Source organism: Rhinolophus ferrumequinum, chromosome 12 (genome assembly GCF_004115265.2).
Source record: "Rhinolophus ferrumequinum isolate MPI-CBG mRhiFer1 chromosome 12, mRhiFer1_v1.p, whole genome shotgun sequence".
In the NCBI taxonomy this organism is placed as follows: domain Eukaryota; kingdom Metazoa; phylum Chordata; class Mammalia; order Chiroptera; family Rhinolophidae; genus Rhinolophus; species Rhinolophus ferrumequinum.
In genome coordinates this window covers 53,066,902-53,084,189 of record NC_046295.1, presented here as the reverse complement: position 1 = coordinate 53,084,189, position 17,288 = coordinate 53,066,902, and the positions used below count along the sequence as shown (strand labels likewise).

General features: G+C 34.4%; 1 protein-coding gene across 3 annotated transcripts in view; it reads right to left on the bottom strand.

Moving 5' to 3' along the window:
• Window positions 1-17,288, bottom strand: part of ZCCHC7 (zinc finger CCHC-type containing 7) — a 193,372-nt gene that overhangs the window by 6,085 nt on the left and 169,999 nt on the right. For all 3 annotated transcript variants that reach the window (XM_033123836.1, XM_033123837.1, XM_033123838.1), the window contains exon 6: window positions 16,715-16,750. In XM_033123836.1, the coding sequence (XP_032979727.1) occupies window positions 16,715-16,750 (36 nt within the window). The remainder of the gene's footprint in view (window positions 1-16,714; window positions 16,751-17,288) is intronic.

Genomic DNA, 17,288 nt, shown 5'->3' with positions numbered 1-17,288 from the left:
ACATTCACCACTGGACGGGTGAAGGAAGTCTGGCTCAGCTTCCCTGGAAGTACACAATTTAAATTTACTCTCCAAGAATTAGATGTAAGTCAAACAAAGGATCTTTGGTAGAGGGGACAGCAATAAACAATGGCACGCAACTAAGAAAGAGCACTCGCGCCGACAAAGTAGAAGATGCATGACCAGGTGTAGTGGGAAATGAGGCTGGAGAGAGCAGGGTCAAAAAATGGAGGGCCTTAGGAAGTCGTGTTAAGGAGCTTGGGCTTGACCCAGTGTACGGGTAAGGTTTTAAGTATAGGAGCAGAATAGTCAGAATAGTATTTTGGAAAAGCTATTTTGGCTTGTAGCTCTAAGGAGGGTGAGTATGAGCAGGAGCAGGTTAAATGCCGGGAGAAAGACCAAGGAGGGGGCCGTTAGGGATTCTGGGTGCGGGGAGGAGGGCTTAACCTACAAGAGTGACAGGGATAAGGAAAAGGGGACAGATTTGGGAAATACATTAGGATATAAGACTGGCATCACTCGAACATTGAAGACATACAGGGAATGAGGGAAAGGAGAAATTAGGATGCTTTCCAGGCTTCTAATTTGGGGGAATTGTGTGAATATATAGTTGTGCCAACCATCGATTCAGAAAAGGTAGCAAAAGAAGGAGCCAACGTAGAGGGAAAGATGAAGTCTGGCTTGGATTTTGGGTATCTGGGTGGAGATATCCATCACGCAGTTATCTATGTAAGATTAAAGCTTAGGGAACACATGTCCGCAGATTAGATCTGAAAGTAATCTGCTTAATAGTGGAGGCTGAAAGGACCAGAGTGAACAGGATGAGCAGCAGTGAAAAGTACCTGTAAACTTGGACGTGTAGTGGGTGAAGGAAAAGCAGGAGAAGAGGTGCTAGAGATGGACAGGGATCAGATCACTTAGGGCTTTATAAACCAGGGTGAAGAGCGTGGGCTTTAAGTGGCATGAGAAGGTAGTCTGAAGCGAAGGGTAGTTGCTCAATAACTAGGTGGCAACTATCAGCAGACTGTAACCGATGATAAAAAGAACAAGCCACACTTCCAAATAATAAATGTTCTCTGAAAAACTGATCTATGTTTATAAATTTTTCTATTTGTTTGTGCAAATATATGGCAATTTATCTCTGAAGCAAGAGTTCCAGATTCATTCATGAGAAAGAAAATATGCTATGTTTATTCCACTGGAATAAGAGATTCCATTGGCTCAAATCCTATGGAAAAGGACAAGATGAATCAGGAAGTAATGATGGGGGAGGGGGGAGAACTGGTAAGAATCAAATTGCAGGGATATCCAGACACTGGAACTTGACTTGATTGGTGTAGACACAAGTAGGGACTTTCTCACGGGAGTGGCCACCTGTACCCCCACAGCAATTCTGGCTTCTCCTTCGGAGTACAGACCACAGGGAGTCTGATGTGAAAAGTGTCATGGAGTATTTTTTTTTTTTTTTTAAAGGAGTGTAGCAGGATAGGGGCACCAGTGGGAGAGAGCTTAGCTGTTTTCAATAGGGTGGTCAGGAAGGTCTTACTAAGCAGATGACATTTAAGCCAAGAGGGGAAGGAGTGCGCCATGTTTATCTGGAGGAAGAGTGATATAGGCAGATGGAACAGTATTGGGACTACCTGTAATTTCCTCATCCTTAGGCAATGAAGTCAGAGGAATTCCGTAAGGCTTTTGCTCTGTGTTCTCAATCAGTAGCAGAGGTTTTGGGTGTTCATATCTACTTTAAACAATTCTATTGGCTGCATAACTCATTTCAACTCATTTCAATTTTGCAGTGTTTAACTCATTTACTACCTATTTATTGAACACTTGCTGTGTTCTAGGTCAGATGCTGGCAAACTTTTCCAGTAAAGAGCCAGATAGTAAATATTTTAGCTCGGTGGGCCATACGGCCTGTGTCATAGCTCTGCCCCTGAGCATGAAAAGCAGCCACAGATAATCTGTAAACAGATGTGCCTGGCAGTGTTCCCATAAAACTTTATTTACAGACACTGAATTTTGAATTTTATGCAATTTTTAAGTGTTGCAAAATATTCTTTTTTTTTTTTTTTTTTTTTTTTAACCATTTAAAAATGTGAAAACCATTCTTTCCTGTGGGCCATACAAAAACAGGCAGTGGACCAGATGTGACCTGTGGGCCACGGTTTGACACCACTTATTCTAGACTGTTGGCACACGGGTACACAGTAGACAAACAAAGAACCCTGCCCTCATGCACCTTACATGCTAGCAATGGGGAGGCAGATAATAAACACAATAAAGAACCAGTTTAGTACAGAAGGAGAAATAGGGAAAGGGGATCAGGAGAACTGGCAGTGTTAACTGAAGGCGGCCTTTCCTCTGAGAAAGAGGATGGCAATGAATCACTGGAGAGTTGTGTGGTAATGTGACTCTCCCTGCTCCCTGCTGTACCCTACATCCTGGAACAGGGCCAGGCGTGGAGTAGTTCAGTAAAGATTAATAACGAGGTAACGCACATGTAAAGTGCATGGTCCATAATGAGCATTCCGTACATCTGAGTCACTAAAGGACAATCTGTAAAATTATTCTTTAATCTGTTAAAAAGCCTCCCCTAAGTGTGTCCCCTACACTGAGAGTGTGGTACATACTCTAGCAGAATCGGGAAGGAGTTAGTAATACGGAGAATAGGAATTCAGTCTTACAGTACCAGGGATAAAGAGATCCTTTTTAATTTGGAAAGCATGTTCCATGTTGACACTTACTTTATTTTGAAAGTAATCTCATTTAAAAAGCCTTAACTTCAGCCCCACTGCTCATTTATGACCCTGGATGAAGTGTAGACATTGGGATGTTCGTTCATCTGAATAATGTCACTGGTTAAAAACTTCCATTATTACTAATAAAAATAGCAACAGTATGTATAGTGTGCTATGAAGTTCTAAACTGTTTCACAATAATTAATTAGTAAATGACATGACAAACGCTATCTACACACTCTCATTTTAATAACTACCATGTGCTAGGACTTAATAGGAATGAAATCAGCCTAGATCTTGCCTAATTAGAGAACATTTCTGTATGAGAATACAGTTCTGAAAACTCAATAATGATTTCCAGTGGACAAGTTTTCATACTATGATCTAACAAAAATCTTACAGCTATTTAAAGTGTTAGAAATATAAATTTGTGACTCAATACTTCTGCCTTGGAGCATGTCTTTATTTTTAATTAACAGTAAAGGTCCAATTTAAAGTAGAATGTGTCGACTGATTAGCTCTAAGTTTAGTGTTCTGTCACACGTATCTGTACTGATGGAAAGTTAAGGGCAGGGAACAAATGTAGCTCTTTCGAACTTTTTTTTAAGTTAAAAATTTATCTAAAGACTTTCACCTAATAGATACCAAATGAACTCTTTATGAAAGCAGCTCTTTTTCTTTATTATTATTATTTTTTTGTTACAGACATTTAAATAATCTGTATTTGTAGGGTGATATCTTAGAGATTACTTTACTATCCATATATAGAAGCAATAACCTGGTGGATAGCATTACCTATGAAAGGTCCGTCCCATCTGCTATTCTTGCTGAAAGCTTTTCATGCACCAGTAAACTCAGTAAATATCAGAAGATAAAGCAAAAGCCTACCACACCACGGATTTACTCCTAATGTCTCCTCAAAGTGCAGCCCGATGCAACGATTACAAATGATTTTCTTCTAATGTCATTTTACATAACCCTTTTTTCTGCATGAGTAGTTAGTGCGGAATGAATGAATGAATGCCATTAAAACAGTTAATCATTATCTGGGACACTGGCCTTACTCCCTTCACTAGTAGGAATCTCCATGACAAAGGCCAAGAGATCAAAACGCCAGAGCTGCCTCAGTGTCCTTTTTCTAACAGTAATTTTTTATGCAAATGAACCTGCTGGGCATCTCCCTCTGTGACCTTGAACTGCCCTTATCGAAACTGACTTTGATCCAATGAGGGCTTGCATCTTGTGAAAGCTCATTACTATATAGGATATACAATCAATTTCACTAATTAAAGAGAATTTTCTATTCTCGTGACCAAAAAATGGACTTATTTTTATAGTCACACATATGCTTAAAGACCAGACTATGTTTTTATTTACTAATCCAATTTGTTATATAAACATATATTAAAAAGCAAATACAGTAAGTACCTCTGGTAAATGTATTCACGACCAAATAAATGTAATGTGAAGTAAAGTACTGAGTAAAGTGCTGAGCTTAGCTCGTCTTTCTGAACAAGTTACATTTGTGCTTACACCTCTTAAATCCAGATGCTTTTCATACTTGAGAACCTTATTCTTTCAAAGTATTTTCAATCAAGTTATTCTTTCAATAAACTCACTAATAGCACAGGCCTCCCCCAATATTCATGTATTTAAAAAAAAAATCCAACCCAAGTAATCAAAAAGAATTTCTCAAGAAAAATGTTACCCCAAACCAAAACCTTGGCATCAAAGTCAAAGACCATTAGTTGAAGAAGGGACCTAATGGTATGAATTTGGCATTTAAGCAGAATAAAAATTTGAATTAAAAATATACTTCTTTTCTTGTTTAAAGATATTATTTTTACTGCCTACTCTAGAGATCAGATATTGTTTTCTAAGTAGTTGGGTTTTACAAAGAGTAGGAAGGGAAAAAAGAATGGATGCTGTCCCTTTCCTTTGATAACGTTTATAACATAAACGCCAACAGAAATGAACCAGTACATAGTCAAGAAAAATCACATCTACGGCCTAAATGAATTAAAGGAAGAAATGTAAAAGTCGGGCAGTTTTGCAGTGAACTGAAGCAAAGCTGAGTCCATGAGAAGGCAAAAATGATGATCTTCTATGACCAAAGATCCAAATGATGCTGCCCTACCTTTTCGGTGTTTTTCTGGGCTGAGTCTTCAGACCTGGGGATCTGAACCTCACGTCTATTCCAACCATGGTTTCCGACAAAGCCTTCCACTCACACAGCATTCTGGCAAATATTCACAGTATTACCTCCCTGTGAGGAATACTGGGAGGCATTTTCACCCCAAGTGAAATGCCTTGAAATTATTTTAAAACAAAGCTTCCTTTATGAAGTTCTTTAAGCCTGTATTTTTTTTTCTCAGTGAAAAAAAGAATTCAATTGTATTCTAGGGGACATTGCCACTAATTTCTCCTACATTCTAAAAATGCCATTAAAAGCACCATATATAATGACATACCTGTATTTTCTATGTGTTAAAAAAACGATGTCATGTACCCAACAGACTCCCAATCCATCAGGTAATTCCTTAATTAGGCAGATTTTTGAAACATGTATTATGTACACAACAGACCGGAACGTCTCCTTTGGAGCATTTTCTAGTCTATCGGGTGATTACATCATTAAGCCACACATGCTACGTAGAAAAAAATCCTTATGAAAATTCATGAAAAAATGTACAGCACATCATTAGCATGCAGCAGACGTGCATGCTTTTGATATTTTCTCTGTTAAAGAAAGACTACATGAAGTAATTAGTCCAGGTCATGAAAACATGAAAAAGGTACCAGACACTGGTGAAAATGAAAATTGCAAAAAATGGTATCTCTCATAGTTAAGCTGAGAGTAATTTGCTTTATTGGAAAACAGATTCTAAAACAGTGTTCATTTGAATTACAGCAGAATAAAGAGCGTCGCTTTATTGATTTGTTATTTTCTATATACACGTAATTTCCTCCGTACCCCTTTTTCAGATACTCCTAACTTTTACAATCCAGTGGGTTCTAGATTGAACACGACCAGTGGTAAGACCATTAATTATTCAAGGCCTTGCAGTATTGTATATCTGTATACTTATATCTTCATTTTATGTAGCCAAGAGTGTAAGGGATTGCATGAGTGTATCTTTTTTAGCAAGTCAAAGCTACGCTCAAGTAATACACATAGAGGTAAATTGTTGGTGTAACTATCAGTAGTGAAAAGATTCTGTATTAACAACATTAAGTCTAAGGCAACATCTAAAAGAAAATATATTTGAAGACTAAAAGAAATGAAACACAAGTTTTATAAAAACAAGCCATTAAACTTACTAATTTATGATTTTGTTTTATAAATGAGATTCTCTGCCTCGCCCCCCCCCAAACCAACACAAAAAAAGAAAACCTCAGGAAGCGAGAACAATGAACATATGCAAGACAGTACGGATCACAGTAATTCACTCCCTGAATGCTCCAAATCTTCATGGCTTAAAAACGCATCCCAATTTTCTCCAAAGGTAGTGGCATTTATTCACTGGGCCATGGCTAATTTTACATGGAATGCAAAAATGTTAGTTTAAGTTTAATTTACCACCCTATTTAAATATTTCCAATGTAGCTCTCAAACTGCAGAGTTATCCCTCGTCTATTTTAATTTTAAAGTAAGTTAGCAAAGGCTTCCTTCTTAATCCCCAGAGACTACCTACATAGTGACACAAACGCACAAATTTATGACAGCAACATAAACGCTCTTCTGAAGCAAAGTGCAACATTAAGTGAAAATCATTTCCTGGAAAGATATTATAGGTATCTATATTTTATTTGCCATCTTAAACATATCTGGGTCTTTATGGCCTTATTTTAAAAATGTATTTCCTTTTTATATTTCCTGGTGCAAATGGACTGCATAAATAAGCAATGTGCTATGAGGCTTCAGACCAGCCGATAAAACCTTTCAATTTTCATGCCAGCTTCTTCTTTTGTAATTCAAATCCGCCTGGAAACTGGCAGCTCTGAAAACTGAAACAAGCACTGCCACAAATACCTTGTAATGCTATCGACCTTGTCTGCCCATGCAGTGAGAAAGGGGGATGCGTATGTGTCTGCAGCCATCCAGATAACACAACTCATTTTTTTTGGGGGGGGGGGCGCGGGGTGGGGATAACAGAAGCCAGCCCCAGACTGTGTACCAAAAGCAGTCATTACCAGGCGCGCTGGAGAATAAGTCTCTTCAAAATACACAGTGCATTTAAAAACCATATATGAGGCTGAGCCACTGCTGTCATTACCAATTTTAATTTAGCTCCTTCAGTTTGCCAGCCAGATAAACTCTTTAGTGCTGCTTTTTAATCTATTTGCCACATTTTATGTTTAAGATTATAGTAATATGGACAGGAGAAGGAATCACTTTTGGGGGAAATAAAGAAATAGATCCGCTTATCGGCGCCCATCAGAAAGTTCATTAATCAGCCAGGCTTTGTGCCCTCTAAATTGAAAGGTTAAATAATCCTCTCAGGAATATTTCTCGGCCCCTCCGCCAATTGTCCGGAGAGGAGCTGCCATTCATAGCACGCGGGATCGGTGACAGGGTATCTTACCACTGTTTGGACCCCAAACAATGATGGACAAATGGCCTGGTTTACAAAGAACCTTTTAGTACATGGATGGAAAGGACCACAAGCTTTGATGCACGGTGGAGGGATGAGAGAGATGTGGAGACAGGATGTGGGGGGAAGGGACAGAAAAGAACACATACATGTGTGAATCCATGGATATTTTTTTATCTGAATGTTCACTGGGGTGAACTATAAAACACAGAAACCACATTAATATACATCTTCCGACCATATGAAGTTCTTAACCTATTCAAATCTGCTTATGTATTTTGCATACAATTGTACATAAACCATCACCGAAAAATTGTAGAGTAACAGAACCGTAGCTTTATTCCATTTATTAGCTAATACACAGGGAACCCAAATAAAACTCCAAGATTTTCATTTTTACCATAACTCCACATGACTTACAACACACAGCACTCCCCGTCCCCACACCCCAACGCTGCTTATTCTACTGAAAAATGCTCTTAACCATCAGTCACAAAGGCTGGGAATTCCACAGCTGTAAGGACCAGTTTAAAAAGGGGGAAGTAGTGCTTTTTCGCGTTTACAATATGCTCCATCTTAGTTCCTGCTTGTCTTAAAATAAAGAACAAACAGAATAGGAATACTCTTTGAAAGCATACAAATCCCATGCACTGAGAAAGTGTTTAATTTTGTGTTGTCTTTTTTGCTGGACCTCCATACGAGTATGTGTGGGAGTCTGCAAAACAATTGCCCAACTTCAACATTCTCCTGTGAAATCAGGCTAGTTTCTGGCACCAATCATGTGAAGGCATGAAACAGCTTTACCTGAAGTGTAAAAAACTAATATGCTATTTGTTTCATTCCTCATCTGATTAACATAAACCCTCTACCCTTAGCAGAAACTATTATAACTGGTGTATGTGTGAGAATTATTCAATTTCATATTATTCTCATTATTTACAGAGGAAGCAAAGATTTATGTAATTTCATTTGCTTATGATAACTATATTCAGATGAAACTGAAGTTTACCACTTAAGAATTACACATTTATTAACTTAATATATTTTTCAAAATGATACCATCGTATCCTTATATAGTACATAGTTTGCAGTACATTTTCATTAGGAGAAGCAGTAGCCTAAAGATTTTTGTGATTTACTCTTAAATGTCTTTATGACTTTTAAGCAACTCAAATTAAGAAAACAATTTGTTTGACATATTTAATTAAAAGTTACTCACCTACGTTTCTAGAAAAGAAGACAAGCATAAATAATTAGAAAATAAAAACTGAGGTAAATAATTTCATTAACAAAAAACACTGCTTGTATTTAAATTTTAATAACTACAAGAAGGAAACATTTTTAGGAGACAGCGAGTAAAAAGGCCATTACGAATCTCCTTATCGTAGGCAAACAACAGTCTTCTCAAAAGACATTAATCTGAGTTTGGGCCATTAGTCCAGAGGTCATCACTACAGATGTGAGGACTCTCTGGGTTTGCTATATTGGAGCTTACCCAGTGTTAAACACAGGCTCTGTGCTAGGTATTGTGCCAAGTACTTTCCATTTATAATCTCATTGCATAATTACAACAACTGAGAAAACACTATGCCCATTTATCAGATGAAGAAACTGAGGATTTTAGAAGATAAATATTTTAACTAGGTTTGCACGTCTAGTAAATGAAAGAGCCAGGATTTGAACCTATGTCTGATGCCAAAACTGGCAATCTTTTTCCTGTATTATGATAAAAAACATTCCCTAGTCATTTCCTCAGAAATAAGTCTGTCCTTCCAGCCCCATTTTATAGAATGTCTTTCTAAGGACTTCAGTAAAATGAGGAGGAAATACGGTGTAACTATAAATAAAGGAAATGTTGAGAGATCCAAGAAAGACAAAAGTGAGATTTTTATCATATAAACAAACTTAAGGAACTATCCAAAATGTAGTTCCCCTAACTGAAAGGCATGTGGGATAACCCATAAATACATGTAAAGGAAAAATATTTATGTAAAATGAGTATTTATAGACATGGGTATATTACAAAATTATAAAGACCTTATAATATATCTAACAGATTTGGTGCTATATGATTTTTGAAAAAAGGAATGAAAATGGGATAGCTTTATTACCATCTGATTCATACGTGTGAATTCTTTTTACAAAGCTAACGCAGATTTCTGCAGATTATTCCCATGGAATAATTCTTGTTTTTGAAATGTGATCTCCCAGTATACTGGTACACCAATTAAGGTGAAGTTCTACTATTTTAATTCCAAAGACATTAAATTTTTGTTGTTGTTGTTAAATGCTCTCTAAACATAGAGCATTTTCCTCCATACAATATTTATGATATTTCTAAGAAACCCAGAATTATTGGTCTTGGAGGAACATTGCTGAGCTCAAAATAGCTGTAAGAAAATACTTACAAATGTATAAACACATAACTCTCGTGACTTTCTGGGATGTGGGGATCAAAAGGCAAATGAACTTCGATAAAATTTGACTGATTTTATCAATAATTCATTAACTTAAAGTCATTTAAGAAATTTAGGTTTTAAAACCATAAACTTAATTCACCTTAAGTTTACTACTGTAGTTTATACCATAACAGGAAGCATAACACTAGCTCAGAGAGATTGTTCACGTCAACAAGTCCAGGGGTTCTTTCAGGAGTCTTTTCCTGCAGATTACTCAAATGATTAACCAAGGTTACGGTTGATCATGACTGTATCTAAGTGATTCCTAAATACTTAAGACCCGTTAGGAATCACTGTGATCTACCACGTCATTCACATGTCTGACAACTAAAAGGAATGTTTCAATGAAAATATCATTGGTCCAGTATACTTTACTTTGATTCTTTCACTGAAATGTCCAGAGAAGATTATATATAACAAGCTCAATCACCTGAAATATATTTATTTAAGGAATGGCATGAGTCACCTGTTCAAAGTACATATGAAAGAGAATCACTCAAATATGCTAAATTTATTCTCCATAATATTTTTTTGCTTGTTCTATGTAGTTAACATGACAAAGAATAGGTACCATTCAACATTTCAGATTTTTAAACTACAATTTACTATGTAGTCAGATACTATGCTGTGTTGCACTGCATGAATTTTGAAAATTTTCAGGCTACCTGTTTATATTCACTTTGTCATAATAAGGACACTATTTCAAAGTGTAAAGTTGCAAGTAAAAAATATGTAGTTTTCTTTGGGATTATATGAATAACATATGTGCTTTTTAAGGATAAGAAAGATTTTAAAAATCTATGTATACTAAAATTATAAATACTTCGAAATGGAATTTCATTACCACAAAATTTAAGCATCAAGAAGAAACTGCCCCTATAATGACTGACTATAAGTCCTTTGTAAGTAAAGGTGAACGTACCTAGGGAAGAGAGAAAAGGTAGTAAAGACTCCAAATGTAATTTTCCATCTTTTTACCATCCTCCCTCCTCAGGAGAAATATTTGTTAACAGGTAAGAAAATGAAGATCACAACAAGTATTTAAGGTTTTAAAACAGAGGTAAAACTTGAAGCTTAAATGGTAAATACATTAAGTCCTAAATATACTAACTAGTCTTTGCCCCCAGCCACTAAGGGGCAGGCAAAAAAGCACAGGGACATTTTTTTGGGTCAAATGAAGAAAGGAAGTTACTGCTTACAGTAGAACTTCTGGTTCAATTAGTTTATTATTGAGCAAAATGTACTACCTAAAAAATGAACAGAAATCACCATGATGGGTGATTAGGACATTAAAGATATGCAGAAGGTGACAAAAACACAGCTGCTTCTAAGCCAAAACATTTATAATGAATCCTCTCTAAATTGTGTGAATGCTGCATACTTTTCATTGCTTGATTATTTGAAACATTTAAATCTACATTAGAATTATCGTCATAAAGCACTAATATCATTTAAATATATTAACACAGGAAAAAAAGTGCTCAAAACATGCCATATTGATTTCCCATTTAAAATAAATTATTTTTTTCATTAAAGTATTGGAAATCAAATAAGTTGGGAATCTCTCTGAAGGGGATGACACTTCAATATTTATTTGAAAGAAGAAAATATGAAGGTTCTCCCACGTGCTTCAATAAAGAGAAATAAATATCTAAGTATACATAATTTTATTCTACTCCCATTCAAAAATAAGTTTGTATACAAATTGTCTAAATGTCTGAGAAAACACTGTGAGAGGAAAAATAACATAAGCATTTATAATTCACAACATCCACTTTCTTCCTCTTCCTTTTATAGAAGCTTTGGAAAATTGCTTTTTGATGATTTGGCAAATTGTATTTATTTTTAAATGAATCTCATTTATTGAGATTGATAATTCCAGGTTTCATTTGCTTTGAAATTGCATTTTTCAATTGCTTCCAATGATAAGTTCTGGCAAAATGTGGTCCAACATGCCAGTGGAAATAAAGATTATAAGAAAAAATCAGTTGACCTACTCTGTAAATGTAGTAATTATCTTTCATAATAAATTCAAAACATGGTAAGATTGAAGTAAAAAATTACTAGCAAAATGTTGACACTAAATTCTTTAAGAACACAGTATTTAAATAAATATTAAAGTATTCACATAAAAATTCTATTTGAAATATCTTGAAAAATTTTAGTCACTGTCCAAATGTATTTTCTATCTTTGTTATCTGTCATTGATAGAATACTAGAAAGTAAGTTATCAATGCTTATTTAGAGATTCTTTTTATTCAGATTCTTTTTATTACACCAAGTAACTTTAAACATGAGGCAGCCTGATTTATTTTGTAGTATTACAATGGAAAGTGACCCAGAGATACTACAAAAATGTGCCTTACGAATCATCAGAGCACAATTACATTGACCTTAGTAGTGTTTTAGTACTAAGGGTATTTTTAATGAAAACTAAATCTCTGAAAATTTGAAAGGGATGCAGTATTTCAAGAGCAATACTTAACCGATCAAAACATTAAAATAGTGATACCAGATATACAGGGGAAGAAATCTAGCACAATTTAAACAAGAGTACTGCTAGTTCTTGAGGAAGTTGGCAAAGTGAATTGAAATACCAAAATAAATGAATTTATAAAAGTATTAGTTTAGGATAGTCTGTATGCCAGGCCTCAAAAAAATGGTACCAAGAAAAAGTTGATTTAAATAATTCCAAAACAGAGTGAGTCCTCGTTCTGACCCTATTCTGGAGTTATTTAACATTTTAAAATACAGTATATAACTAGTTTTGTTTTCTTAGACAGACACACACACACACACACACACACACACACACACACAGCCCTCTATCACTTGATATCTTCTATGTGTGGGGTTCTTATGGGTTTTGCAATTCTGTTTATGTAGCCAAGGAGTTCAGATAGATATTTAGGATTCTAATATATATCTAATTGAGAGAGAGAGAGAGAGAGAGAGTATTTTTTTCACTCATGAAACGAAAAATTCTGGCTTGAGGATGACTTTTTGAAACTCTTTATTCCTCATTTTAACTTATTTTTAAAAATCCATTTTAGTATTAGTTAGAAAATTGTTACCCACCCATTGTGATTGTGTTACACCACAATTCCAGGATAAAGAAAAAATACTTTTGTATAGCGATAGCCTCACAATCAAATTCCACTTTTTCATTCCTTTCTTCAGGACTATAAAACACATTTCTAAACTGATGTTTCCAGGTAAGGAGAGGAAACTGAGTGGCAAAATGAAATGGTATTTTTAATTATGGTCCATAAGATATACTCTGACATTTAACTAGTTCAGGTAAGACTATTATTAATTAATAGGAACCTCTGGTGACAAGCTTTCCTGGGCTAGAAAGGAAGGCAAGGAAACTATTCCTCCTCCTTTTCCTGACAGCAATAATACAAATTGTATTTTACAATAATACAAAAATAATACAAAAAGTATTTTACTTTTTGAAGTGTGAATTCCAGGCATTCCAAACATTATATATAAAGAAACATTTAAAATTTAATTCTTCCTAAATGGTTACACTTGCATTCTGCTTAAATTTTTGGTTAAAATAGAAGGTAGCAGGTTGTAACACATTTTAACAATGCACACAAAGAAATCCAAAAGCGCAAAATTAAACATAAAAGACGTATTGTTCTTTTGGTTCTTAACATATATAACCCCAAAATAGCAAATTCCTAGTTACTTTTTTAAGTAGATTAAAATCAAGATTAACAAAATGTCCAAAGCACATCAAATTATAGCCTCTTCTAGTTAAAAATTCTGTTGGTTGTAAAACTCTGTTGGTGGCCATTTTGGCCTAGGATTTTTAATATAAATGAGACTAGAAATGACAGGGGATAGAGGAAGTGATGCTCCTTGAATAGTTAAAGAGGGAAAATTTTATCTAGTCTGAGTTATTTGAAAGATGAAATAGAATATTCAAAATCAAGCTTTTCCAAAATCTGAAAATGTAACAGAAATTAAAATACAAGAACAGTGCTATATTATGGAATATTTTAAAAACTTTCTAAACATTTTTTGAAGGAGGTAAATATATAAACTATTTGGGAAAATTATTTTATTGCTAAATAAAAATCATATTTTCTTTTTCCCATGCAGCTCTCCAAATTGGTAAAGTCATTAAATTATATGACAATGTTATAACTATTAAAATATATCAAGAAAACTGACATAGCCAAACAACACACACACACACACACACACACACACATATATATACATATAGATAGATAGATAGATAGATACAGGTAGTGTTTTAGAGTTTTATTAGCATGTACTATCTTTTAGAATGATGGTCTTAATTTTTATTAATGTAGTGAAGCCTAGTCAAGTTTGGTTACAATATTATTACATTTAGATACAAGTTGTTAAGGAGGCTTTATATGATCTCTCATGAAATTGCTGAAAATAGTGAATGTGTCTCTTCTTCAATATTTTTCTTTCAGAATTTTAAGAAATTTTTGATTTGTAACATTTCATAAGTCCACTTATATCAATGAACTTTACTGCCTTTCCTAGAAGAGTTTGAAAAATAATATTGTGTTCAACCTATAGGGCCATCCCGCCCCCCGCCACCAGAAAGTGGTTCCTGGATAGACCTTAAATTGCAGTTGCTAAACTTTAGGTTGTGTAAATGTCCTTCTAGTTTTTCTGATTGGAAGGCAAATAAAAGCAACTAAAAAGTTCTCAAATGTAAACATTTCGAAACTGAATACACTAACCAATTTCTCCCCCAAAAAGCACAGTTCATTTTTGGTGAGAATGGATACTTCTTGGTTAGTAAAGGAAATTAATCAAAGATTAAATGTAGAAATTTCCAGAGTTTTAAGAAGACTGGTTTAAATGAATATACAGTAGCAATTCTAACCTAGGCTTCATGACTTGGTCACTGCTGTGATTTATGCCACATACACATGTGAGGGCTATCACGAGTCAATAGATGGCAGTCCATCGCCTACAAAAGAGCTGAAGATGACTAAACTAACCACGCATCACGCTTTTATTCAAGGTTAAATATTGCCTAATTGCACACATTTGGATATTGCCTATATACTTATTTAAGTATTTTATTTTATAGAAAAACAAGTTTTGCATTTATACCATGCATAGTACGTTATGGAATTCATAATTCCTAATTAATTTAAACTTGAAAATAATGAATTTGTGTTACTTATCACAATATTATTTTGAAAAATTAATCAGGATTCCAGATTGAGACAAATGGATTTTTCAAAATCATTCTGTTATACCTATAGATGGAATATAATTCCTCAAAACGGAATTCATTTTGTTTCATTTATATTTTTCCTAACTATGCTTTTTATAATTTATGTTTTTTAAAGCTACAATATTAAATAAACCTTCAAATATTTTTGTTATACTACATACCAATTTCGATTCTTGTATGACAGTTACATAAAAGAATATAGGTGCTAATAATGGGAAGAATGACTTTAAAATAATACTTCCCACACTGCAAGTTTTCAAGACTGGAATTCTCTAATTTAGGGGAAAAGGGAAAAGAAATGCAATGTCAAATCCATTAGGATATTAATTAATAAAAATACTGATAAAAAAACTGCTATACAATTTTAAAAGTGATCTTAAAAGTATAAATTTATGATTAGATTCCAATCAAGTTTAGGCTATAAGGATTTCACCATAATATGACAGGATAAAAAAAATTGATACATAAGCACAAATATAATGTATCCATATAAGTTACATCTATGACATATATGTGTCACATATATGGGTGTGTATATATATACATTTGTGTATTTTTTGTTTGTTTTTTTGTTCACAAGCCCAATTTGGGATTGAGGGATGGTTGAGGAATTATAGCTTTCTACTGAGGCCCTTTAATTGAAATTAAACAGTGATAAAAGAAAGTGGAAACAAACTACCTGATATTATTCCTTGTTTCTTGGCCTTGTGATGGACATACTAGTAGTATGAGTCTACTTATTGATTTACTTCTGATTTCCATAAGAGCAGAGCAATAAGAAGACATGTTCTGTAAAAACTTTGCCCTTTCTTTTTTCACTACCTGTCTTCCTGTTGAGGAAACTTTTTAATACGTTAAACTTTAAGAAACAGCTTTTAATTACATTGTATAACTGTATAATTACAAGAGTAATTTTTATTGTTGTCTCTTGCTCAGTATAACATATTTAATATATTAAAAGAAATGATGTAGAGCTGTGGTGAATTACTGAAATTACTTAAGCTGAATATTAGAAATAAACTGACTTCATAATATTGAATATTAGTCAATTTATTCTATAGCAAACTATGTTTTCTGCTTCTACTTAGCCTAAAATCACAATAAAAGGAAACCAGAGAATTGAATAACTTGACTGGTATCAAGCAGATATTTATATACTTTGAGTAAGTCAAAAGGGGTTTAAGGATATGAGTTGAATTGTTCTATATGAAAGATACACTAAACTTTGTCTAACTTTATTAAAAAATGTATGTAAATATTTCAATAAAGACAGAAATATGATAATGGAAGATACTGTAGACCGTATGCTTGTGGACTGTAGATAATACAATATTTTAAAGACACTGGATTACTGTTATTTTTTATGGCTACTAGCATAGTCCTTTTCTCCCTTTAACTTAATGAATGTAGTCTGGGAAGACTGAGAGATACCATGATGTAGTCATTAAATGATGTGAGTAACAGAAAAACAAGCAAATCTTTTAAGAACAGGAAGATAAAGGATAGAGAAATGGGCAGGGGAGAAGAGAAAAAGTATATTATTGCTCTCTTGGTGCAAAAACTCTTCCGATGTTTATTATCTTCCAGTAGAAGATGCTTGTCTGTATTTTATGGTCAGCAGTTCAGAGAAGGGTAAATAGGCTAGGTCTTGGGGAAAATAAAAAAGGTGTTTCTACTCACCGTTAGGTGATACTGCCTCCAGATTTCTGGGCAAGCCTGGAAAATAAAAATATTGATCAGTTGGGAGCATGAAACAAGGTACTTTACAGCCTGTTGGTTTTGGCATAACCCAGCATCCACCGGTGTCGGTCACAGGAAAATAAGAAGCTTAACAGAAAGGGTCTGCATTTCAGCTTCAAAAACCTGGCTAGACAGTTTAATTGAATTTTACACTGGTTTAACACACTCCCTGCCATTGTCAGAAAGCCAGTAACAAAGTTTTCTCTCTCTTTTTCTTTTCGGGTTAGAAGTTTGAAGCACTAAGACGTGATTAAGAGCCATAACTCAGTTAAACTGATAAATGAACAGCAGTGGTCAAAATCAATAAGAATCACCAAGTACGCCTTTTAAAAGAACATTTTGAACCTTGGTAGTATGATAAAAAACAATTTAATAGCAACTGCTTTTAAGAAGACTTCACTGTGGTTATGTATTTCTGATGTCTGTTGCCATCCTTTACCTAATCACTTGCTGCTAACTTTCACTCCTCTATGAAACAGAGTAAAAAGGGAATTAAAACAAAACAACCCCCCCA